Below are 23,797 nucleotides of genomic sequence, written 5' to 3' on the forward strand. Positions count from 1 at the left end.
GTCTGGCAAGAAGTTAGAGAGGAAATAGGAAACGGGGACAAAGAAGACAGGTTACAGGAGGTCCAGGTCAGCCAACCCCGAAATGTTTGGTAAATTGGACCCCACATCTGTCTATGTAAATGCAGACACCAGAAGCACCCCACCAGAGTTGCTAACCGCATTTACAGGCACCTGCAGAGACAAAAAAAGTCCTCAAAAGGGCAGAGAAACCGTGAGGGTGATGCCTCACCTAGTCGAAGTGCCACAGGGGAGTGCGGTAGAATCTGGACAAATACCTGTGACAAATACCTCCTCCACTGTCAGGAAAAAAGGGAACCAGTCATCCACTGAGGTGAAAAGCCTTTGCATGACTCATCAAAGCACTGAGAGTTCAGAGGGGAACCGCCCACCACTGTCGTCCCTGAACAGAACTCCAACCTAGGGCTAATTAAACCTAACCCCCCTGCAGACCTCAGTAAGAACCAAGACCCCTTTCAGCAGTCATGGAAATGTGCAAACTGAAAAGGCTTCCCCAAAAACCACATGTTTATTGGGATGCCAAAAAGGGCAGTTTAAAGCAATGCTGGTACCAAAGACAGACTGTAACAATTGTTAGCGTTCTGAATGAATGAGAGAGCCTGTATGTGTTCCTGTCCTTATCTTCTCTCTATTCTCTTTTAATGAAATGCTCTTTTTAAAGAAGAAATCGCATTTCATTCCGCTGGGTATGGAGGTGTCATGCAGACCCCCACCTGCCAAAAATGAGGCATATTAATTTTGTCAGGAACATTGATTTTAAACTGTTTCTGGAGTGAGGAAATGAGTCTGGAAGGCAGAGCAAATATAGACCTGTTAAGGCACAAGTGAAAAGTGCAAGGCTGGATTGCATTTACTTTAATGCAAGGAGTCTTACTAATAAGGCAAATGAATTGAGGGCATTGATTAGCACATGGGATTATGATATTAATGCTATCACAGAGACATAGCTGAGGGAGGGGCAGGACTGGCAACTCAATATTCCAGGGTATAGAATCATCAGGCGTGATAGGGGAGGGGATAAAAGAGGAGAGGCATTGCACTGTTGATCAAGGAGTCAATTACTGCAGTAAAGAGGAATGATATTTTTGAAGGTTCCTCAAATGAGGCCATATGGGTAGAATTTAAGAACAAAAGGGGGGCAATCACTTGGCTGGATGTGTACTACAGGCCTCCAAACAGTCTGGGAGAGATAGAGGAACAGATATGTAGGCAAATCTCAGAGAGGCATAAAAATAATAAGGTAATAATAGTAGGGGATTTCAACTTACCTAATATCAACTGGGATAGTCTTAGTGCAAAAGGCTTAAAGGGGAGGAATTCTTAAAATGCATACAGGAGAGTTTTTTGAGCCAGTATGTAGAAAGTCCTACAAGAGAAGGGGCAGTACTGGACCTAATCCTAGGGAATGAAGCTGGACAAGTGGTAGAAGTATCAGTGGGGGAGCATTTCGGGGATAGTGACCATAAATCTGTAACATTTAGGGTAGTTATGGAAAAGGACAAAGACGGGCCAGAAATAAAGGTACTGAATTGGGGGAAGGCCGATTTCAATTTGATAAAACAGGATTTGGCCAAAGTGGACTGGGAGCAGCTACTTGTTGGAAAATTTACATCAGACCAGTGGAAGTCATTCAAAGAGGAAATAGTGGGGGTTCAGAGCCAACATGTACCCGTTAAGGTGAAGGGTAGGACCATAAAGTCCAGGGAACCCTGGATTTCAAGGGATATAGAGGATTAGTTGAGGAAAAAAAAGGAGGCTTATGGCAGATGTGGAGCGCTGAAAACAGCAGAGGCATTAGAGGAGTATAGAAAGTGTAGGGGGGTACTTAAAAAAGTAATTAGGAGAGCGAAGAGGGGACATGAAAAAACTGGCGGGCAAGATAAAGGAAAATCCTAAGGCATTTTATAAGTATATGAAAGGGAAGGAGGATAACCAGGGAAAGAGTAGGGCTCTTTAGGGACCAAAGTGACAATCTATGTGTGGAGCCGGAGGACATAGGTGAGGTTTTAAATGATTACTTTTCATTTGTTTTCACTGTGCAGAATGATGAGGTAGGTGTAGAGATCAGGGCAGGCATTGCGATATACTTGGACATATTAATATTGAAAGGGAGGAAGTATGAGATGTTTTAGCGGGCTTAAAAGTGGATAAATCCCCAGGCCCAGATGAGATGTATCCCAGGCTGTTATGTGATAGCAGGGGCTCGAACACAAATTTTCAGATCCTCTCTGGCCACAGGGTTGGAGGGAGTAAATGTTTAAGGTAGTGGGTGGGGTGCCGATCAAGTGGGCTGCTTTGTCCTGGATGGTGCCGAGCTTCCTGAGTGTTGTTGGAGCCGCACTCATCTAGGAAAGTGGAGAGTATTGCATCACACTCCCGACTTGTGCCTTGACCTTGTGGAAGGCTCAGTACCACCAACCTTTCAGATAACACCTGATAGTGCTATCTAGAGTGTAAGCCAGCAAGGGACTGTTATAGACAACTGCAGTATAAGATTAATGAGCGGATGTTGGAATGAATGTGTACAGAATGTGTGTTCATATTTCTCTTGCATTACCAAGAAATAATGTAAAATATGCAGTCAAAATTCCTTTGTTTTTATGCAACAGAAGCATGCCATGTCGAGCAAAGGCATGTCCTGTTCGTAACATTAAATATGTTTAAGCATAGACCATATTCAGCACAGACTCGTGAAAGGATCAAGAATGAGAGTTTAGTTTAGTTTAGTTTAGTTTAGAGATACAGCACTGAAACAGGCCCTTCGGCCCACCGAGTCTGTGCCGACCATCAACCACCCATTTATACTAATCCTACACTAATCCCATATTCCTATCACATCCCCACCTGTCCCTATATTTCCCTACCACCTACCTATACTAGGGGCAATTTATAATGGCCAATTAACCTATCAACCTGCAAGTCTTTGGCATGTGGGAGGAAACCGGAGCACCCGGAGGAAACCCACGCAGACACAGGGAGAACTTGCAAACTCCACACAGGCAGTACCCAGAATTGAACCCGGGTCACTGGAGCTGTGAGGCTGAGATGCTAACCACTGCGCCACTGTGCCGCCCATGAGGGTGCAGATTTAAGGTAATTGGCAAAAGCATGACATAAGGAAAAACTTTATCACACAGCAAGTGATTAGGATCTCAATCGCATTGCCAGAGAGTGTGGTGGAGGCAGATTCAACTGAGGCATTCAAAAGGGAATTAGATAATTAGATAGTTAACTGAAAAGGAAAAATGTGCAGGATTAAGGGGAGAAGGCGGGGGAATGGCACTAAGTGAACTGCTCAATCGGAGAACCGGTGCAGCCACAATAGGCTGAATGGCCTCCTTCTGAGCTGTAACAATTCTGTGATTCTGTGAACTGTACAAGGTGTTGATGAGACTACATCAAGAATTTTGGTCTCCTTATTTAAGGAGGTATATACTTGCATTGGAGACAGTTCAGAGAAGGTTCACTGGGTTGATTCCTGGGATGAAAGGGTTATCTTATGAGGAAAGGGTATAGAGTCATAGAGTCATAGTCATAGAGTTATACAGTACAGAAACAGGCCCTTCAGCCCATCGTGTCCATGCCGGCCATCAAGCACCTATCTATTCTAATCCCATTTTCCAGCACTTGGCCTGTAGCCTTGTATGCTATGGCATTTCAAGTGCTCATCTAAATACTTCTTAAATGTTGTGAGGGTTCCTGCCTCTACCAGCTCTTCAGGCCGTGCTATCCAGATTCCAACCACCCTCTGGGTGAAAACATTTTTCCTCAAATCCCCTCTAAACCTCCTGCCCCTTACCATAAATCTATGCCCCCTGGTTATTAACCCCTCAGCTAAGGAAAAAAGTCTCTTCCTATCTAACCTATCAATGCCCATCATAATTTTATATACCTCAATCATGTCCCCCTCAGCCTTCTCTGCTTTAAAGAAAACAACTCTTGCCTTTTCAGTCTCTCCTCATCGCTGAAATGCTCCAGCCCAGGCAACATCCTGGTGAATCTCCTCTGCACCCTCTCCAGTGCAATCACATCCTTCCTGTAGTGTAGCGCCCAGAACTGTACACAGTACTCCAGCTGTGGCTTAACTAGCATTTTATATAGCTCCATCATAACCTCCCTGCTCTTATATTCTATGCCTCGGCTGATAAAGGCAAGTATCCCATATGCCTTCCTAACCACTTTATCTACCTGTGCTGCTTTCAGTGATCTATGGACAAGTACACCAAGGTCCCTCTGACTTCCTAGGGTCCTACCATCCATTGTATACTCCCTTGCCTTGTTAGTCCTCCCAAAATGCATCACCTCACACTTCTGTCAGTTGGACCTATATTCAGTGGAATTTAGAAGAATGAGAGGTGATCTTATCGAAACAAGCAAGATTCTGAGGGGGCTTGACAAGGGTAGATGCTCAGAGGATGTTTTCCGACATGGGGGAATCTAGAACTAGGGGGCACAGTTTCAAAATAAGGGGTCTCCCATTTAAGACAGAGATAAGGAGAAATTTCTTCTCTCTGAGGCTCATTAATCTTTGGAATTCTCTACCCCAGACAGCAGTGAAGGCTGGGTCATTGAATATATTCAAGGCTGAGCTAGGCAGGGAGTAAGAAGTTATGGGGGGCAGACAGGAAAGTGGAGTTAAGGCCACAACCAGATCAGGTATGATTTTATTGAATGGCAGAGCAGGCTCGCGGGGCCAAATGGCCTACTCCTACTCCTATTCATTATGTTCCTATGTTTAGAAAATAATTTGTGTGTGAAGGTGCCTTTTGACCTGGCAGCATGCAGAATAGGCAATATCATGATGTGAGCCAGTGTGGAACACTGATTTGAAGTCCCTGCTGCCATTTTGGAACTTCAGTCAAACATACCCTGTGCATTCCTCACTCAACAGAATATGGCACTTAATGGCTTGAGGGACCCAGTCAGCATGACTTAAAAGGTTCAGGCAGCACTTAGAGATTATTTGCTGAATGATTTCTTCTGGCTGCTGGTCAATTAGCAAGTACTTTTGGAGTATTTCTAGTGTTGATCAAGCTTTCATTAATCTACAGGGAATGGTTTGGCAGCTCTTGCAGTCCTATGGCTCATATACTGCATAAGGAAGGTCGCTCCAGACATGGTGACCTGATAGGGCTCTCGGAATTGAATAAGACTGGGATAATGAAGGGAGACAGCACAGAGCAAAACATGCTGCCAGAAGACAGAGAAGGATGATGAGGAGCAGGATCTTCAGGGAGCAATTCTCTTACCTCAACTTCAGTGAGGAGCAGTGTAAGTGGTGCCTTTGCTTCACCAAGGAGATAGTTAGTGAGATATGTCAGCTGTTATAGCCATACCTATCGCCTCAAAACCAGGGCAAAGTCACCATTACTGTAAATTTTTATGCCTATTTCTCTTTTCAGGTTGCAACAGAAGATATAAGTAACAACAAATGGATCAGATCTAAGCTCTGCAATCCTACCACATCTAGTCGCGAATGGTGGTGGACAATTAAACAACTAACTGGAGGAGGAGGCTCCACAAATATCCCCATCCTCAATGATGGGAGAGCCCAGCACATCAGTGCAAAAGATAAGGCTGATGCATTTGCAACAATCATCAGCCAGAAGTGCCGAGTGGATGATCCATCTTGGCCTCCACCTGAAGTCCCAGCATCACAGATGCCAGTCTTCAGCCAATTCGATTCTCTCCATGTGATATCAATAAACATCTGAAGGCACTGGATACTGCAAAAGCTATGGGCCCTGACAACATTCTGGCAATAGTAGTGAAGACCTATGCTCCAGAACTTGCCGCACCCCTGGCCAAGCTGTTCCAGTACAGCTACAACACTGGCATCTACCCGGCAATGTGGAAAATTGCCCAGGTATGTCCTGTCCACAAAAAGCAGGACAAATCCAACCCAGCCAATTACTGTCCCATCAATCTTCTCTCGATCATCAGTAAAGTGATGGAAGGTGTCATTGACATTGCTATCAAGTGGGCACTTGCTTAGTAATAACCCGCTCAGTGATGCTCAGTTTGAGTTCCGCCAGGGCCACTCAGCTCCTGACCTCATTACAGCCTTGGTTCAAACATGGACAAAAGAGCTGAACTCAAGAGGTGAGGTGAGAGTGACTGCTCTTGACATCAAGGCAGCATTTAACTGAGTATGGCATATGGGGCCCTAGCAAAACTCTCCGCTGGTTGGAGTCATACCTAACCCAAAGGAAGATGGTTGTAGTTGTTGAAGGTCAATCATCTCAGCTCCAGGACAATACTGCAGGAGTTCTTCAGGGTAGTGTCCTAGGCCCAACCATCCTCAGCTGCTTCATCAATGACCTTCCTTCAATCATAACGTCAGAAGTGGGATGTTCACTGACGATTGCACAATGTTTGGCACCATTTGCGACTCCTCAGATACTGAAGCAGTCTGTGTAGTAATGCAGCAAGACCTGGACAATATCCAGGCTTGGGCTGATAAGTGGCAAGTAACATTTGCACCACACAATTGCGCCAGGCAATGACCATCTCCAACAAGAGAGAATCTAACTATCTCTCAATGACATTCAACGGCATTACAATCGTTGAATCCCCCACTATTAAGATCCTGGGGGTTACCATTGATCAGAAACTGAACTGGAGAAGCCATATAAATACCTTGGCTACAAGAGCAGGTTAGAGGCTACGAATCCTGTGGCGAGTAACTCACCTCCTGTCCACCATCTATAAGGCACAAGTCAGGAGTGTGATGGAATACTCTCCACTTACCTGGATGGGTGCAGCTCCAACAACACTCAAGAAGCTCGGCACCATCCAGAATAAAGCAACCCACTTGACTGGCACAAACATTCACTCCCTCCACCACCGACGCACAGTGGCAGCAGTGCGTACCATCTACAAGATGCACTGCAACAATGAACCAGGTCTCCTTCCAAACATGCGACCTCTACCACATAAAAGGACAAGGGCAACAGCTGTGTGGGAACACCATCACCTGCAAGTTCCCCTCCAAGCCACACACCATCCTGACTTGGAAATATATCACCGTTCCTTCATTGTCGCTGGGTCAAAATCATGGAACTCCCTTCCTAATAGCACTGTGGGTATACCTACCCCACATGACTGCAGCGGTTCAAGAAGGCAGCTCACGGAATCACAGAATTCACAGGATTGCTACAGCGTAGAAGGAGGGCATTCAGCCCATCATATGTGCACTGCTCTCTGAAAGAGCAATTCCCTCAGTTTCATTCCCTTGCCTTCTCCCCATAACCCTGCACATTCTTCCCTTTAAGAAAACTGCCTAACTCCCTTTTGAATGTTTCAATGCAACCTACCTCCACCACGTTCTCAGGCAGCGCATTCCAGACCTTAACCATTCGCTGTGTGAAAAAGTTTTTCCTCATGTCACTTTTGCTTCTCTTACCAAATACTTTAAATCTGTGCCCTCTCTTTCTCGATCCTTTCACGAGTGGGAACAGTTTCTCTCTATCTACTCTGTCCAGACCCCTCATGATTTTGAATACCTCTATCAAATAACCTCTCAGCATTCTCTGTTCCAAGGAAAACAGTCCTAACTTCTCCAATCTGTCTTCAGAACTGAAATTCACCATCCCTGAAATCATTCTCGTGAATCTTTTCTGTACTCTCTCCAATGCCCTCACGTCTTTCCTCAAGTGTGGCACCCAGAATTGGATGCAATACTCCAGCTGAGGCCGAACTAGTGTCTTACACAAGTTCAACATAAAGCCCAGGATACTGTATGCTTTATTCACTGCTCTCTCAACTTGTCCTGCCACCTTCAATGGCTTATGCACCAAGGTCCCTCTGCTCTTGCACCCCCTTTAAAATTGTATCCTTTATTTTATAATGTAACTCTATGTTTTTCCTACCAAAATGAATCACTTCACATTTCTCTGCATTGAACTTCATCTGCCACCCGTTTGCCCATTCCACCAACTTGTCTATGTCCTTTTTAAGTTCTACACTATCCTCCTCACAGTGCACAAGTCTGTTGTGTGGCACTGTATCAAATGCCTTTTGAAAGTCCATGTACACCACATCAACAACATTTCCCTCATCAACGCTCTTTGTTACCTCCTCAAAAAACTCCAGCAAGTTAGTTAAACATGATTTTCCCTTAAGAAATCCATGCTGGCTTTCCTTAATTAACTCTCATTTGTCCACATGACTATTGATTTTGTCCCGAATTATTTTTTCTAGAAGTTTTCCCACCACTGAAGTTAAACCAATTGGCCTGCAATTGCTGGGCTTATCTTTACACCCTTTATTGAACAAGGGTGTAACATTTGCAATTCTCCAGTCCTCTGGCACCACCCCCGAGTCTAAGGAAGACTGAAAAATTATGTCCAGTGCGTCTGCAATTTCCACCCTCACTTCCCTCAGTATCCTTGGATGCATCTCATCTGGCCCTGGTGTTTTATCCACTTTAAATACAGACAGCCTATCTAATACTTCCTCTCTATCAATGTTAAACCCCTCTAGTGTCTGACTTACCTCCTCTTTCAACATTACCTGGGTTGCATCTTCTTCCTTGGTAAAGCCAGATGCAAAGTATTAATTTAATACCTCAGCTATGCCCTCTGCCTCCATGTGTAAATCCCCTTTCTGGTCCCTAATTGGCCCCACTCCTCCTTTTACCACCCTTTTACAATTTATATGCCTACAAAAAACGTTGGGACTTCCTTTGATGCTAGCTGCCAGTCTCTTTTCATGCTCTCTCTTTGATTCTCTTATGTGCTTTTTCACTTCCCCTCTGGACTTCTATATTCAGCCTGGTTCTCAATAGTATTTTCTACCTGGCATCTGTGTTAAGCACACTTTTTCTTCTTTATCTTAATCTCTACCTCTTTTGTCATCCAGGGAGCTCTGGATTTGTTTGCTCTACTTTTCCCCTTCGAGGGAACATACCTTGACTGTGCCCGAACTATCTCTTCTTTGAAGGTAGCCCATTGTTGATCTACTGGTTTTCCTGCCAGCTTTTGACTCCAATTTATTCGTCCCAGCTCCATTCTTACCCCACTGAAGTTGGCCTTTCCCCAGTTAATTATTCTTACCCTGGATTGCTCTTTGTCCTTTTCCATAGTCAGCCTAAACCTTATGATATAATGATCACTGTCCCTTAAATGCTCTTCTACTGAACTTGATCCACTTGGCCCACCTCATTCCCAAGAACCTGGTCTAGCAGTGCCTCCTTTCTCGTTGGTTTCGCAACATAATGTTGTAGAACATTTTCCTGAACATACTCTAGAACTCTTGCCCCTTCCTGCCATTTACATTATTATTATCCTAGTCTATGTTTGGATAATTAAAGTCCCCCACTATAACTACCCTATAATTTTTGCACCTCTTTGTAATTACCTTGCAAATTTGTTCCTCCACATCCTTCCCACTAGCTGGTGGCCTATAGACAACACCAAACAATGTAACTGCACCTTTTTGTTCCTTAGCTCTAACAAAATTGATTCTGTCCTAGACCCTTCTGGACATCCTTTCTCTTCAGCAATGCAATGCTCTCCTTAATCAATACCACCACCCCTCCCCCTTTTTTCCATTTCCTGACATCTTGTATCCAGGAATATTTAACATCCAGTCCTACCCTTCTTTGACAGTCCTACCCTTCTTTGACAGTCCTACCCTTCTTTGAGCCAGGTCTCTGTTATAGCCACAACATCATGTTTCCACATGGCAATCTGTGCCTATACCTCACCAGTCTTATTAACCACACTCTGTGCATTCATATATATGCACGTTACCCCTGATTCAGACTTTACTACTTTCTCCCTTACTCTGACCCCACCTAATAATGTACTATTCCCTACCCTTGTGCTATCTATCTCCCCCAGTATTCTGTGCACTTTGGTATTCCTCTCTAATACTTGCTCCTGGTTCCCACACCGCAGACAAGTTACCAGTTTTGCTTCTGTCCAATCTGAGCTGCCTCTCAGGTTCCCATCCCTCTGACAATTTAGATTAAACCCTCCCCAACCGCACTAACAAATATCCCTGTGGGAATATGCGTCTCACTCGTACTAAAATGCAACCTGTATATCTTGTACAGGTCCCACCTGCCCCAGAACTGGTCCCAATGTCTCAGAAATCTGATGCCCTCCCTCCTACACCAATTCTACAGCCATGTGTTCAATCGCTCAGTTCTCCTATTCCTATGCTCACTTGCACGTGGGACTGGGAGTAATCCTAAGATTACTACTTTTGAGGTCCTGCTTTTTAATCTCCTTCCTAGCTCCCTAAAATCTGCTTTCAGGACCTCATCCCTTCTTAACTATGTCATTGGTACTAATGTGGACCACAACCTCTGGCTGTTCACCCTCCCCCAGGAGAATGTCCTGCAGCCTTTCCATGACATCCTTGACCCTGGCACCAGGGAGGCAACACACCATCCTGCAGTCACGTTTACTGCCGCAGTCACGCCTGTCTGTTCCCCTAACGAGTCCCCTATCACTACTGCTCTCCACTACTCTTCCTCCCCTCCTGTGCAGCTGAGCCACTTGTGGTGCCACAAACTTAGCTCTGACGGCACTCCTCTGAGGAACCATCACCCTCACCAGTATCACCACCACCTTCTCATGGGCAATGAGGGATGGGCAATAAATGCTGGTCTGACCAGGGACTCCAACATCCCATGAAATGAATAAATAAAAAAAACCTCACAATTTGCAGTGCATTGCTTTACAAGTGAAGTCACTAAGGCTCTCTAAAACCATGCAAAACACCTACATCTCAATCCACTTGTTAGAGTCAAGGAGCAGTAGAGAGCACAGAGTATGCATGCATTGCAGGGTGCCAATGACTGGATGCACATTGCCTTACGTGCTCCTCATGTCACTTCTGCAATATTCATCAACAGAAAGAGATTCTCTCAGTAAATGCCCACTATCCTGGCAGCAGTCATGTTTTATTCATTCTGCAGCAGTCCTCTGTGCCACCTGTATTCCAAACAGCACTGTAAGTTAAAGGCTGGCAACTGGATGGCAAGAGTTACGCAGTCTTGTCATAGCTGACGACTCCAGTCAGGAACACATGCACACCTGCATAGCAAGTGAGCAATGAGCTACCAAGAACATTGTAGAATAGACCATTTGTATCCCCAAACAACACTTCCACTGCCTGGACCTCTGTCAAAGACTACTGCAGTACTCAGCTGAGCCAGTACCCAGACTGGTGGTGGTTTGTTGCATGCTGCATAACCTCCCATTATGATGGCACAGCCTTTGTCACCACCTATCAGATGACAAGGTGAGGAGGAGGAGTATGAGGAAAGGGAAGTGGAGGAGGGTGAAGAGGAGCAGGAAGGGAAACCACAACTTAGACAGCCCCTTTCAGCCAGGGCTCTATATGATAATGTGATTCAAGGGCGATTGCAGTGAGTTCCATTGACCAACTGTCTCACTACTTTTCCTGTTTCAATAACCATCACAGCATCTTCTTCCTGACAACACTTATTGGTACCTCCCTCAGTTGATCACACAAGTAATAACCAAAAGCGAATGCAAATTCAAATCCAAATTTATCAAGCGAATTATGTATACAACATTAAATTAATAACCCTTAAGCATTCCCATAGTGTCTAACCTAGGGCAGGATTTTCCTTCCTGGGTCAGGAAACAGAATTTGGGACCATTAATGGGTTCCAAACCCACTCCCAGGGGAGTCATTGGCTCTGATTTTCATGAAGGTGCCTTCTTAATTGGCTTGGAGACGGATTTGGTGGCCAATTAGCAGCCGCGGGGGTAGCCCAATTTAAACAGACTTTGGCTACTGTTATAGTGCTATAACTTGAGTTTGTAAGATCATAGAAGCATAGAATTATAGAATATCTCAGAAGAGCCAGAGGACTGGAACCCTGGGCTGGACAGTCCCTTGATTTGCTGATGCAGATCTGGAGGTCCTTTTTGAGGCCGTAAAAGATAGGAGGGAGGCCCTCTTCTTAGATGGTGGGAGGAAGAGGCCAGCCACCTAGACGAAGCAGGCCTGGATGGAGATGGCTGACACAGTCAGCAGAAGGAGTGTGGTATGCAAAAGTTGGATCCAATGTCGGAAGAGGTTTAATGACCTGCTACATTCTGGCAAGGTGAGTGCAACCCTCAACATTCATGACAGACCTCTGGGTATTCACCCTCCAGCAGACACACCTCTGCCCTCCTAATGCCCGGGACTCTGCCCTTCCTGTGGAGGGTGTTGCTCTTCGTGTCCACTGGACCCATAATCAAAGAGTGTGCCCCCATTGCCAGTTGCTGCCTCCCAATTATGTTTCGCAGCCTGCCCCTTCTTCTTAAGGCCCAATGATGCCAGCAGGATAATGACCCTTGCACTGCTCAAGTGCTCACCGACCACATTCCCCGCAACCTGCACTGACCCGATGGCATCTATGTGCCAATGGCCAAGTCCCTCTCTGTGCTGTTCATCCTTTCATGAGGCCCACCTAATTCCCTGGGGCAGCCATGACTGGCTCTCCGCTGTGTGTCCGGCTCCACTCACCTGGTCTGCCTCAAGCAGAGCGTGAAGCCCGTGCGCCCCTATCAAAATCAGAATGTGCCTCTTAACGAGCTCTTTAACAACCTTAATTGTAGTTGTTTAATGGACCGGGCGGGATCTTGAGCTGCCCTTCCCCTGTTCTGGTGAAACTCGTCAGTACCAGGAATGGCATCAGAAAACTGTCACACTGGCTGGTGCTGGTGAAAGGATCGAGAACAAGAGGGCACAGATTTAAAGTATTTGGTAAGAGAAGCAAAAGTGACATGAGGAAAATCTTTTTCACACAGTCAGTGGTTAAAGTCTGAAATGCATTGCCTGAGAACGTGGTGGAGGTAGGTTCAGTTGAAGACAGTTATACGAAAAGAACAAATGTGCAAGATTACGGGGGGAAGGCAGGGGAATGGAACTGAGGGAGTTGCTCTTTCAGAGAGCTGGTGCGGACATGATAGGCCGAATGACCTGCTTCTGCGCTGCAACAATTCTGTGATTCTGTAGTAATTTCATCCCCACCTACCTCCATTTCCCCACCAACCTCCACGACCCCCACTCCCCTCCAAAGGGTCCTGAAAATTCAGTCCCTAGCATTCCTACAAGGTGTTTCCCCAGTGGCTGGAATTTATGAGGTAGAAGTCTGTTGATCTTCAATTGAGGAGACTGCAAATGGCTGCTGTAGCCCATCCCGAGATGGTGCAGCCTGAAGCTGAAGTCATGATGGTAACAGTCTGAGCTTCTATGGCAGCAGTCTGAGCTGTAATGGAAGCTGTGACATCGGTCATACACTGCATCATGGTGGGGTTTGACAGGTCCGATTATGGAGGTGACCACTTGTTACCCATTGGAAAGGATGAACTCTCTGTTCTGCGCAAATCCCTGACATCTGACTCCTCTGGAGCAGAACAAGTGTGCGACCTCATTCACGGGATGTGGGGGTTGCTGGCAGTGGCTTGCCATTTCAGAGGGCAGGTAAGAGTCAACCACATTGCTGTGTGTCTGGAGTCACATGTAGGCCAGACTAGGTAGGACAGCAGATTTTCTTCCCTAAAGGACTTTAGTGAATCACATGGGTTTTGACAACAATCTGGTCACCATTACTGAAACTAGCATTTTATTCCAGATTTATTTAATTAACTGAATTTAAATTCCCCAACTGCCATTATGGGATTTTGAACTCATGTTTCTGAGTCATTAGCCCGCACATCAACACAAACAGAATTTCTTATCCACAGCTGTTACATAAGTTTCTAAATTCACTTGAAAACACCCTTCAAAACACTCCTGCAGGGGATGCAGAGACGAAGTGGGCCCACATCAGAGATGTGCCATTATGACTCAGCAATGACCACCTTTGGCAAACGTGAGAAGCAGAATGCAGACTGGTTTCAATCTCACTTTGAAGAGCTGGAACCTGTCATAGCCGCTAAGCGCTCTGCAGTGTTGAACTACATGAAAGCCCCCAGCGAGTTAACATCCATAGCACTTAAAGTAGCCAGAAGCACTGTGCAAATGACTACTGACAACACCTATGCAGTCGTATTCAGCTGGCCTTCGACATTGGAAACATCAGAGGAATGTATGATGGCATTAAGAGAGCTTTTCAGCCAACCATCAAGAAGATTGCCCCCCTCAAGTCTAAATCAGGGGAAACGATTATTGACCAACGCAAGCAAATGGACCACTGGGTGGAGCACCACCTAGAACTGTACTCCAGGGAAAATGTTGTCACTGATACTGCCCTCAATGCAGCCCAGTCTTTGCCAATCATGGATGAGCTGGATGTACAGCCAACAAAATTGGAACTCAGTGATGCCATTGATTCTCTAGCCAGTGGAAAAGCCCCTGGAAAGGACAGCATTACCCCTGAAATAATCAAGAGTGCCAAGCCTGCTGTACTGTCAGCACTCCATGAACTGCTTTGACTGTGCTGGGATGAGGCAGCAGTACTACAGGACATGCACGATGCCAATATCATCACCCTCTATAAGAACAAGGGTGACCGCGGTGACTGCAACGACTACTGTGGAATCTCCCTGCTCAGCATAGTGGGGAAAGTCTTCGCTCAAGTCGTTTTAAACAGACTCCAGAAGCTGGCTGAGCATCTCTACCCTGAGGCACAGTGCGGCTTTCGAGCAGAGATCCACCATTGACATGTTGTTCTCCCTTCGCCAGCTACAGGAGAAATGCCGCGAACAACAGATGCCCCTCTACGTTGCTTTCATAGATCTCACCAAAGCCTTTGACCTTGTCAGCAGACATGATCTCTTCAGACTACTAGCAAAGATCCGATGTCCACCAAAGTTACTAAGTATCATCACCTCATTCCATGACAATATGAAAGGCACAATTCAGATAGCGGTGCCTCATCAGACTCCTTTCCTATCCTGAGTGGCGTAAAACAGGGCTGTCTTCTCGCACCTGCACTGTTTGGGATCTTCTTCTCACTGCTGCTCTCACATGCGTTCAAGTCTTCAGAAGAAGGAATTTTCCTCCACATAAGATCAGATAGCAGGTTGTTCAACCTTGTCTGTCTTAGCGCGAAGACCAAAGTACAGAAAGTCCTCATCAGGGAACTCCTCTTTGCTGACGATGCTGTATTAACATCCCACACAGAAGAGTGTCTGCAGAGACTCATCGACAGGATTGCGGCTGCCTGCAACGAATTTGGCCTAACCATTAGACTCAAGAAAATGAACATCATGGGACAGGACATCAGAAATGCTCCATCCATCAATATCAGCGACCATGCTCTGGAAGTGGGTCAATCGTTCACCTACCTAGGCTCAACTATCACCAGTAACCTGTCTCTCGATGCAGAAATCAACATGCGCATGGGAAAGGCATCCGCTGCTATGTCCAGACTGGCCAAGAGGGTGTGGGAAAATGACGCACTGACATGGAACACAAAAGTCTGAGTGTTTCAGGCCTGTGTCCTCAGTACCTTGCTCTATGGCAGCGAGGCCTGAACAACGTATGTTAGCCAAGAGCGATGTCTCAACTCATTCCATCTTCGCTGCCTCCGGAGAATCCTTGGCATCAGGTGGCAGGACCGTATCTCAAACGCAGAAGTCCTCGAGGCGGCCACCATCCCCAGCATATACACCCTACTGAGCCAGCAGCGCTTGAGATGGCTTGGCCATGTGAGCCGCATGGAAGATGGCAGGATCCCCAAGGACGCATTGTACAGCGAGTTCATCACTGGTATCAGACCCACCGGCCGTCCATGTCTCCGCTTTAAAGGCGCCTGCAAACGTGACATGAAGTCCTGTGACATTGACCACAAGTCGTGGGAGTCAATTGCCAGTGATCGCCAGAGCTGGCGGGCAGTCATAAAGGTGGGGCTAAAGAGTGGCGAGTCGAATAAACTTAGCAGTTGGCAGGAAAAAAGACAGAAGTGCAAGGAGAGAGCCAACTGTGTAACAGCCCTGACAACCAATTTTATCTGCAGCGCCTGTGGAAGAGTCTGTCACTCTAGAATTGGCCTTTATAGCCACTCCAGGTGCTGCTCCACAAACCACTGACCACCTCCAGGCGCTTACCGATTGTCTCTCGAGACAAGGAGGCCAAAGAAGAAGTAGTCCAGGCCCTAGACTATTAATCCAGTAACATAACTGCTATGCTACCATAGTCTAGAGCTTTATATGACTGCAACATAACTTCCACTCCTTTGTATTTCAGTCCCTTGAGATGAAAGCCAATATTCCATTAACTTTTTTTTTAAAAACTGCACCTGCCCACTACCTTTTAGTGGTTTCAGTGCTTGGAATCCTAAATCCCTTGGCTCCTCTGCAGCTTCTAGCTTTTCCCCATTTAGAAAATACTCTGATCTATCATTATTGGGTCCAAAGTAGATAACTTCACACGACTCCACACTGAACTTCATCTAACACTGTTTTACCAATTCACTAAATTTATCAATGTCCCTTTTCTACTATCTGCTCCCATTTACTGTGCCACCAAACTTGGTGTTATCAGCATGCTTGGATATAAGGCTCTCTATTGCTTCATTGAATTCATTTATAAATGTAGTGTTACGATCAGGTGAGAAAGGTGTCGAGGGGTCTTTCTCAACCTTCACCTGGACTTACTGTGACAGGGTTTTGCTTTTAAACACACTGTGTTTTGAGCTCCCACTTGGTGAATCCTTGTTCACCACTTTCCAATTATAAGGCAAAGAAATGAGCACAAACAGGCTTTCTTAGGTTTAAAGAAGAAAAGTGAAATTCATTAAAAACTTAAACTTAAACTCTAATTCGGTTGACACCTATGGATACAAGCCGCGCCCCACACTAGCATACATACGTGATACCCACATGCAAATAGAGGCAGAAAAGAGCAGAAGAAAAATATTGGAGAGGTTTGAGGCAATCTGTGAAGAGGGGTTTTTGTTACTGTGCTTCGAGCTCGCTGTAGTCCTTGCTTATAGGTAGATCTTGCTTTTCGTTGGGGCCCAATATTCTTCTTAAACCTTGTTCACTGTTGGAGACTTTTCTCTCTCGGGTTTCATATGTCTTCAATGGATTCCGAAGCTGGTGAGAGCGAGATGAGAGCAGACAGGAGAGGCTGCAGCAAGCCAACCACGAGAGTACTTTTTAGTCCAGGAACAAATAGCTTTCTGTCTTCATAACACTGTTTCTCCAATTTAAAACTCCCCTAGTTGGCCAGCAGGTGGTCATGTGACCGACTGGTTTGACCAGATCTCTTCAGTGTATTGGGGCAGGGACTGGTTTCTTTGTTCCAACACTGTCTGCTGGTATGGAAAAAAAAAGTCTTTCCAGCCAGCGGCTTGGCAACCCCTTGTAATAGGCCTTCTTTTCTTCCCAGTAAACATTTTAAAATTGAATATCCATGTGGCGAAATATATGTGCCTCATTCTTGGCAGGTGGGGGCCTGCATGACAATAGTGAAAAACTGAGGCCTCAGTACAGATCCCTGGGAGGCATAACTAGTCATATCCTGGCAATTTGAGTACAGACGCATTATCCCTACTCTCTGTCTCGTGTCTTCTAACTAATTCCCTACCCATATCAATAGGTTCATAGGAAATAGGAGCAAGAGTAGGCCATTTGGGCTGTCGATCCTGCTCCTATTCAAACAGATCATGGTTGATCATCTACCTCTGCATCACTTTTCCCCACTATCCCCATATCCCTTGATGTCGTTACTGTTAAGAAATATTTTGATTTCTGTCTTGAACATGCTCAATGATTGAGCTTTTACAGCCCTGTGGGGTGGAGAATTCCACAGATTCACTACAATCTGAGTGAAGAAATGCCTCCTCATCTCAGTCTTAAATGGCCTCCTCTTATTCTGAGACCGTGTCCCCTTGCTCTGGACTCACCAGCCAGAGGAAACATCCTATCCAGATTTACCCTGTCATGCCCTGTAAGAATTTTATAAGTTTCAATGAGATCACCTCTCATTCTTCGAAATTCTAGAGAATACAGGCCCAGTTTCCTCAAGCTCTCCTCATAAGACAATCCTGCCAACCCAGGCGAACCTCCATTGCACTTCCTCTAAGGCAAGTAAATCCTTCCTTAGATAAGGAGACCAAAACTGTACACAATACTCCAGGTGGGGTCTCACCAAGGCTTTATGCAATTGAAGCAATACATCTTTATTCCTGTACTCAAATCCCCTTGCAATGAAGGGCAACATACTTCTTAATTGCTTGCTGCACCTGCATATTAACTTTTAGTGACTCATGAACAAGTCTCTTTGGACATCCACACTTCCCAACCTCTCACTGTTTAAGAAATACTCTGCCTTTCTGTTTTTTCTACCAAAGTGGATAACTTCACACTCATTCACATTATATTTCATCTGTCATGTTCTTGCTCGTTCACTTAGCCTGTCCAAATTCCCTTGAAGCCTCCTTGCAACTTACATTCCCACCTAGTTTTGTGCCATCCGCAAATCTGGAAATATTACAAATGGTCCCCATATCCAAATCATTTATATAGATTATAAACAGCTGTGGCTCAAGCACTGGTCCATGCGGTACCCCACTGGTAACAGCCTGCCATCCTGGGAATGACCCATTTATTCCTTCTCTGCTTTCTGTCTGTTGATCAATTCTCAATCCACATCAGTATATTATCCCCAATCCCACGTGCTCTAATTTTGTTTGTTAACCTCCTGTGTGGGACCCTATCAAAAGCCTTCGGAAAATCTAAATACACCACATCCACTGGTTCTCCTTTATCTATGCTACTAATAACATCCTCAAAATACTCAACAGGTTTGTCAAACATGATTTCCCTTTCACAAATCCATGTTGACTCCGCCCAATTATATCATTATTTTCCAAGTGTCCAGTTATCTCATCCTTTATAATAGATTCTAACATTTTTACTACTACTGGCGTCAAACTAACAGGTCTGTAGTTCTCCATTTTCTCTCTCGCTCCCTTCTTAAATAGTGGGGTTACATTTGCTCCAATTCCATGTGTTCTCATTTCCCTGAACAGTCTCTTGTGTGGAACTTTAGCATATGCCTTTTGGAAATCCATTAAGAACATCCATAGACACTCCCTTATATACAACGTTAATTACCTCCTCAAAAAAAAAATCAATTAGGTTCATTAGACATGACCTACCCTTTACAAATCTATACTGACTCTCTCTCATCAGTTCATATTTATCCAAATGTGCAGGGTAACTGGCTATATGAACAAAATTACAGTTTAAAGAACATTCCCACCTGAACGAGACCAACTGTCAGCCAAATAGTAGTAGCCATGCCGAATCTCAGAATACGGCTGGATGGTGCAACATAGCTCTCAGCAGTTCTATTTAAAATAGAGTAAGGATCCATTGAAGTTAGATTTGCAAAACCAAGAACCTGAAAAGAAGAAAACAAAGTTAGTGCATTTGCAGTTCTTGATACGTTAATCCTGTGACTGGCAGAAAATCTAAAATCTAGGTTTGAACAAAAAGTATTCTGAATGACATCACTTTGCATTATAAAACCACATCCCCTGCAAATTCTACATAGTAATATTGCAACAAAGGTTCTAGTGTAGAAACCAGTGCATACAGAAACATAAGTTATCGTAAGTTAGAATACTTTTCCTGCCCTTGGTGCCTGGGGATGATTTGTGCAGGCCAGCTAGCAGGAAGCTTCACTGCTGATTTTTCTTTATTCTTTCACGGGATGTGGCCATTGCTAGCTAGGCCAGCATTCATTGTCCATCCCTAAGTGCCCTTGAGAAGGTAGTTAAGGTGAGCCGCCTTCTTGAGATGCTACGGTCCATGTGGTGTAGGTAAACCAACAGTGCTGTTAGGAAGGAAGTTCCAGGATTTTGACCCAGTGACAGTGAAGGAATGGTGATATAGTTCCAAGTCAGCATGGTGTGTGGCTTGGAGGGGACCCTGCAGGTGGTGGTGTTCCCATACATATGCTGCCCTTGCCCATCCAGATGGTAGAGGTTGTGGGTTTGGAAGGTGTTGTTGAAGGAGCCTTAGTGAGTTGCTGCAGTGGATCTTGCAGATGGTACACACTGCTGCCACTGTACATTGGTGGTGGAGGGAGTGAATGTTGAAGGTGGTGGATGGGGAGCTGATCAAGCGGGTTGCTTTGTCCTGGATGTTGTCGAGTTTCTTGAGTGCTGTTGGAGCTGTGCTCATCCAGGCAAATACAGAGTATTCCATCAAACTCCTGACTTGTAGATGGTGGGCAGGCTGGAGAGTCAGGAGGTGAGTTACTCGCTGCAGGATTCCTAGCCTCTGACCTGCTTTTGTAGCCATGGTATTTATATGGCAACTTCAGTTCAGTTACTGGCCAATGGTAACCCCCAAGATGTTGATAGTGGGGGATTCAGTGATGGTAATGCAATTGAACATCAAGGAAATGGTTGGATTCGGATTTTTTGGAGACGGTCATTGCCTGGCACTTGTGTGGTGCAAATGTTACTTGCCACCTATTGCAGCCCAAGCCTGGATATTGTCCAGGTCTTGCTACATTTCTACACTGGCTGCTTCACTATATGAGGAGTTACGAATGGTGCTGAACATTGTGCAATCATCAGCGAACATCCCCACTTCTGACCTTATTTTTTCCATTCATTTGTGGGATGTTGGCATCGCCCATCCCTAATTGCCCTTGAAATGAATGGCTAGCTAGGCCATTTCAGAGGACATTTAAGAGTCAACCACATTGCTGTGGGTCTGGAATCACATGTAGGAAAGACCAGGTAAGGACAGCAGATTTCCTTCCCTCAAGGACTTTAGTGAACCAGATGAGTTTTTACAACAATCAACAATGGTTTCATGGTCACCATTAGACTAGCTTTTAATTCCAAATTTATTAATTGAATTCAAATTTCACCATCTGCTGTGGTGGGATTCAAATCCATGTTCCCAGTGCATTAGCCTGGGCCTAGGTTACTCGTCCAGTGACACTGCCTCCCTCCTTATGATGGAGGGAAGGTCATTGGTGGAGCACCTGAAGATGGTTGGGCCTAGGACACTACCCTGAGGAACTCCTGCAGTGATGTCCTGGGACTGAAATGATTGACCGCCAACAATCACAACCATCTTCCTTTGCGCTAGGTATGACTCCAACCAGTGGTGAGTTTTGCCCCTGATTCCCATTGACTCCAGTTTTGCTAGGGCTCCTTGAAGCCATACTCGGTCAAATGCTGCCTTGATGTCAAGGGCAGTCACTCTCACCTCACCTCTTGAGTTCAGCTCTTTTGTCCATGTTTGAACCAAGGTTGTAATGAGGTCAGGAGCTGAGTGGCCCTGGCGGAACCCAAACTGAGCGTCAGTGAGCAGGTTATTGCTGAGTAAGTGGTGATGATAGCGCTGTCAACAACTGCTTCCATCACTTTGCTAATGATCGACAGCAGACTGATAAGGTGGTAACTGGCCGGGTTGGATTTGTCCTGCTTTTTGTGGACAGGACATACCTGGGCAATTTTCCACATTGTTAGGGAGATGTTAGTGTTGTAGCTGTACTGGAACAGCTTGGCTAGGGGCATGGCCAGTATTGGAGCACAAGTCTTCAGGATGTCATGCAGGCTCCCACCTGCCAAGAATGAGACACATTAATTTCACCACATGAGCATTGATTTTTAAACTGTTATTGGTGTAAAGAAAGAACTTGTTTTGAAAAAACAAACACCAGACCCTACTGGAAAGACATTTGCATAGTAACAGACAGTACTTGGAAAGGACAAAAGGGGCCACTCACTGCTCCAATTTAATCTATAATCGACTTTTGATTACCAGGCATTGAAGGTGGAAAAGCTAGCATTCCAGGTTAACTGCTAAAATGGCCGAATACACAAACAGACGTGGTCAGCCCAGTTTAGTCACATGACTAACTGGCTGTTGGAGTTTTTGAATTTGAACTTGCCACAGAGTTTTAAAACTCAGAAAGCTGTTTGCTCCTGGACTGGAAAAGACCTCTCTCCTGGCTGCTCCCATCACTTTCTCATGGAACTAAGGACCCATTGAAGACATATGAACCCCAAGAGAGAAAAGTCTCCTACAGTGAACAAGGTTTAAGAATACTGGGCCCCAACAAAAAGCAAGAACTACCTACAAAAGGGCTACAGTGAGCTTGAAGCACAGTAACAAGAAAGTCTTCGAATATTGCCTGAAATCTCTCTACTTTATTTTTTCTTCTGCTCTTTTCTGTCTCTACTTGCATCTGCATATCGCGTATGCATGCTAGAGTGGGGCGCGGCCTGTATCCATAGGCGATAACCGAATTAGAGTTTAAGTATAATAAATTTCACTTTTCTTCTTTAAACCTGAGAAAATCTGGTTGCGCTCATTTATTTGCCTTATAATTGGAAAGTGGTGAACACGGATTCACCAAGAGGGTACTCAAAACACAGTGTGTTTAAAAATTAAACGCTGCTGCAATAAGACCAGGTGAAGACATTAAAAGACCCCTAGACATCTTTCTCACCTGGTCGTAACAAGTACTATTGCTGGAATGTTGTCAGGGCCCATAGCCTTTGCAATATCCAGTGCCTTCTTGGTTTCTTGATCTCACGTGAAGTGAATTGAATTGGCTGAAGACTGGCATCTGTGATGCTGGGGACCTAAGCAGGAGGCCAAGATAGATCATCCACTTGGCACTTCTGGCTGAAGATGGCTGCAAATGCTTCAGCCTTGTCTTTTACACTGATGTGCTGGGCACCCCCATCATTGAGGATGGGGATATTTGTGGAGCCTTTGTCTCCTGATAGTTGTTTAATTGTCCACCACCATTCATGGCTGGATGTGGCAGGACTGCAGAGCTTAGATCTGAACGCTTAGCCCTACCTATTGCATGCAAATAGTCCTGGGTTGTGGTTTCACCAGGTTGACACCTCATTTTGAGGTATGCCTGGTACTGCTGCTGGCATGCCCTCCTGCACTCTTCATTGAACCATGGTTGATCCCCCCGCCTTAATGCTAATTTAAGATCTGAGGGATATGCTGGGCCATGAGGTTACAGATTGTGGTTGAATACAATGGCCCACAGTGCTTCATGGATGCCCAGTTGTGAGTTGCTGGATCTGTTTGAAATCTATTCCATTTAGCACAGTGGTAGTGCCACACAACACGATGGTGGGTATCCTCAATGTTAAGATGGAACTTTGTCTCCACAAGGACTGTGTGGTGGTCACTCCTACCAATACTGTCATCGGCAGATGCATCTGCAACAGGTAGATGGGTGAGGACAAGGTCAAGTATGGTTTTCCCTCTTGTTGGCTCCCTCACCACCTGCTGCAGACCCAGTCTAGCAGCTATGTCCTTTCGGATTTGGCCAGCTTGGTCAGTAGTGGTGTTACTGAGCCATTCTGAGTGATGGACATTGAAGTTCCCCACCCAGAGTACATTTTGTGCCTTTGCCACCCTCAGTGCTTCATTTGTGCTTTCATTTCAGTGCCACCATTTAAAGCCTCAACAATGTGTTTTTCTGCCTGCTGATCTATAAAGGCCATCACTAGTCATCAACAAGGAACAATATAGTATGCTGATGACAATAATGCTTATATTTTCCCTGGAGTAGCCAAAGGGCAAAAAATGACCACTTGAAGTAGCCTGTCCATTCCTCTGAAGGCAGGTATTATTCCCCTTTACAACTACAGCACCAGTGCGGTTGCTGTCACTGGCTCAGCATCTGTTTGCCTTGTATTTTTGTCAAATATCTTGGGATTTATTTCTACATTAAATGACTATATAGACGCAAATTGTTGGTGTTATTAGTTATGCTATGTAGATGAATAATACGATTTCAATTTCTGATCACTGCTGTTATTATTCTCAGCCAGTGCAGGTGTTGCAAT

The 23,797-nt window shown here is 45.2% G+C and overlaps 1 protein-coding gene across 1 annotated transcript in view; it reads right to left on the reverse strand.

Moving 5' to 3' along the window:
- The window catches only part of LOC137370259 (uncharacterized), a 323,712-nt gene that overhangs the window by 62,175 nt on the left and 237,740 nt on the right, over positions 1–23,797 (reverse strand). Inside the window, exon 36 of the mRNA XM_068032638.1 lies at positions 19,210–19,350. Coding sequence (XP_067888739.1) covers positions 19,210–19,350 — 141 coding nt within the window. The remainder of the gene's footprint in view (positions 1–19,209; positions 19,351–23,797) is intronic.

Source organism: Heterodontus francisci, chromosome 5 (assembly GCF_036365525.1).
Source record: "Heterodontus francisci isolate sHetFra1 chromosome 5, sHetFra1.hap1, whole genome shotgun sequence".
NCBI lineage: Eukaryota > Metazoa > Chordata > Chondrichthyes > Heterodontiformes > Heterodontidae > Heterodontus > Heterodontus francisci.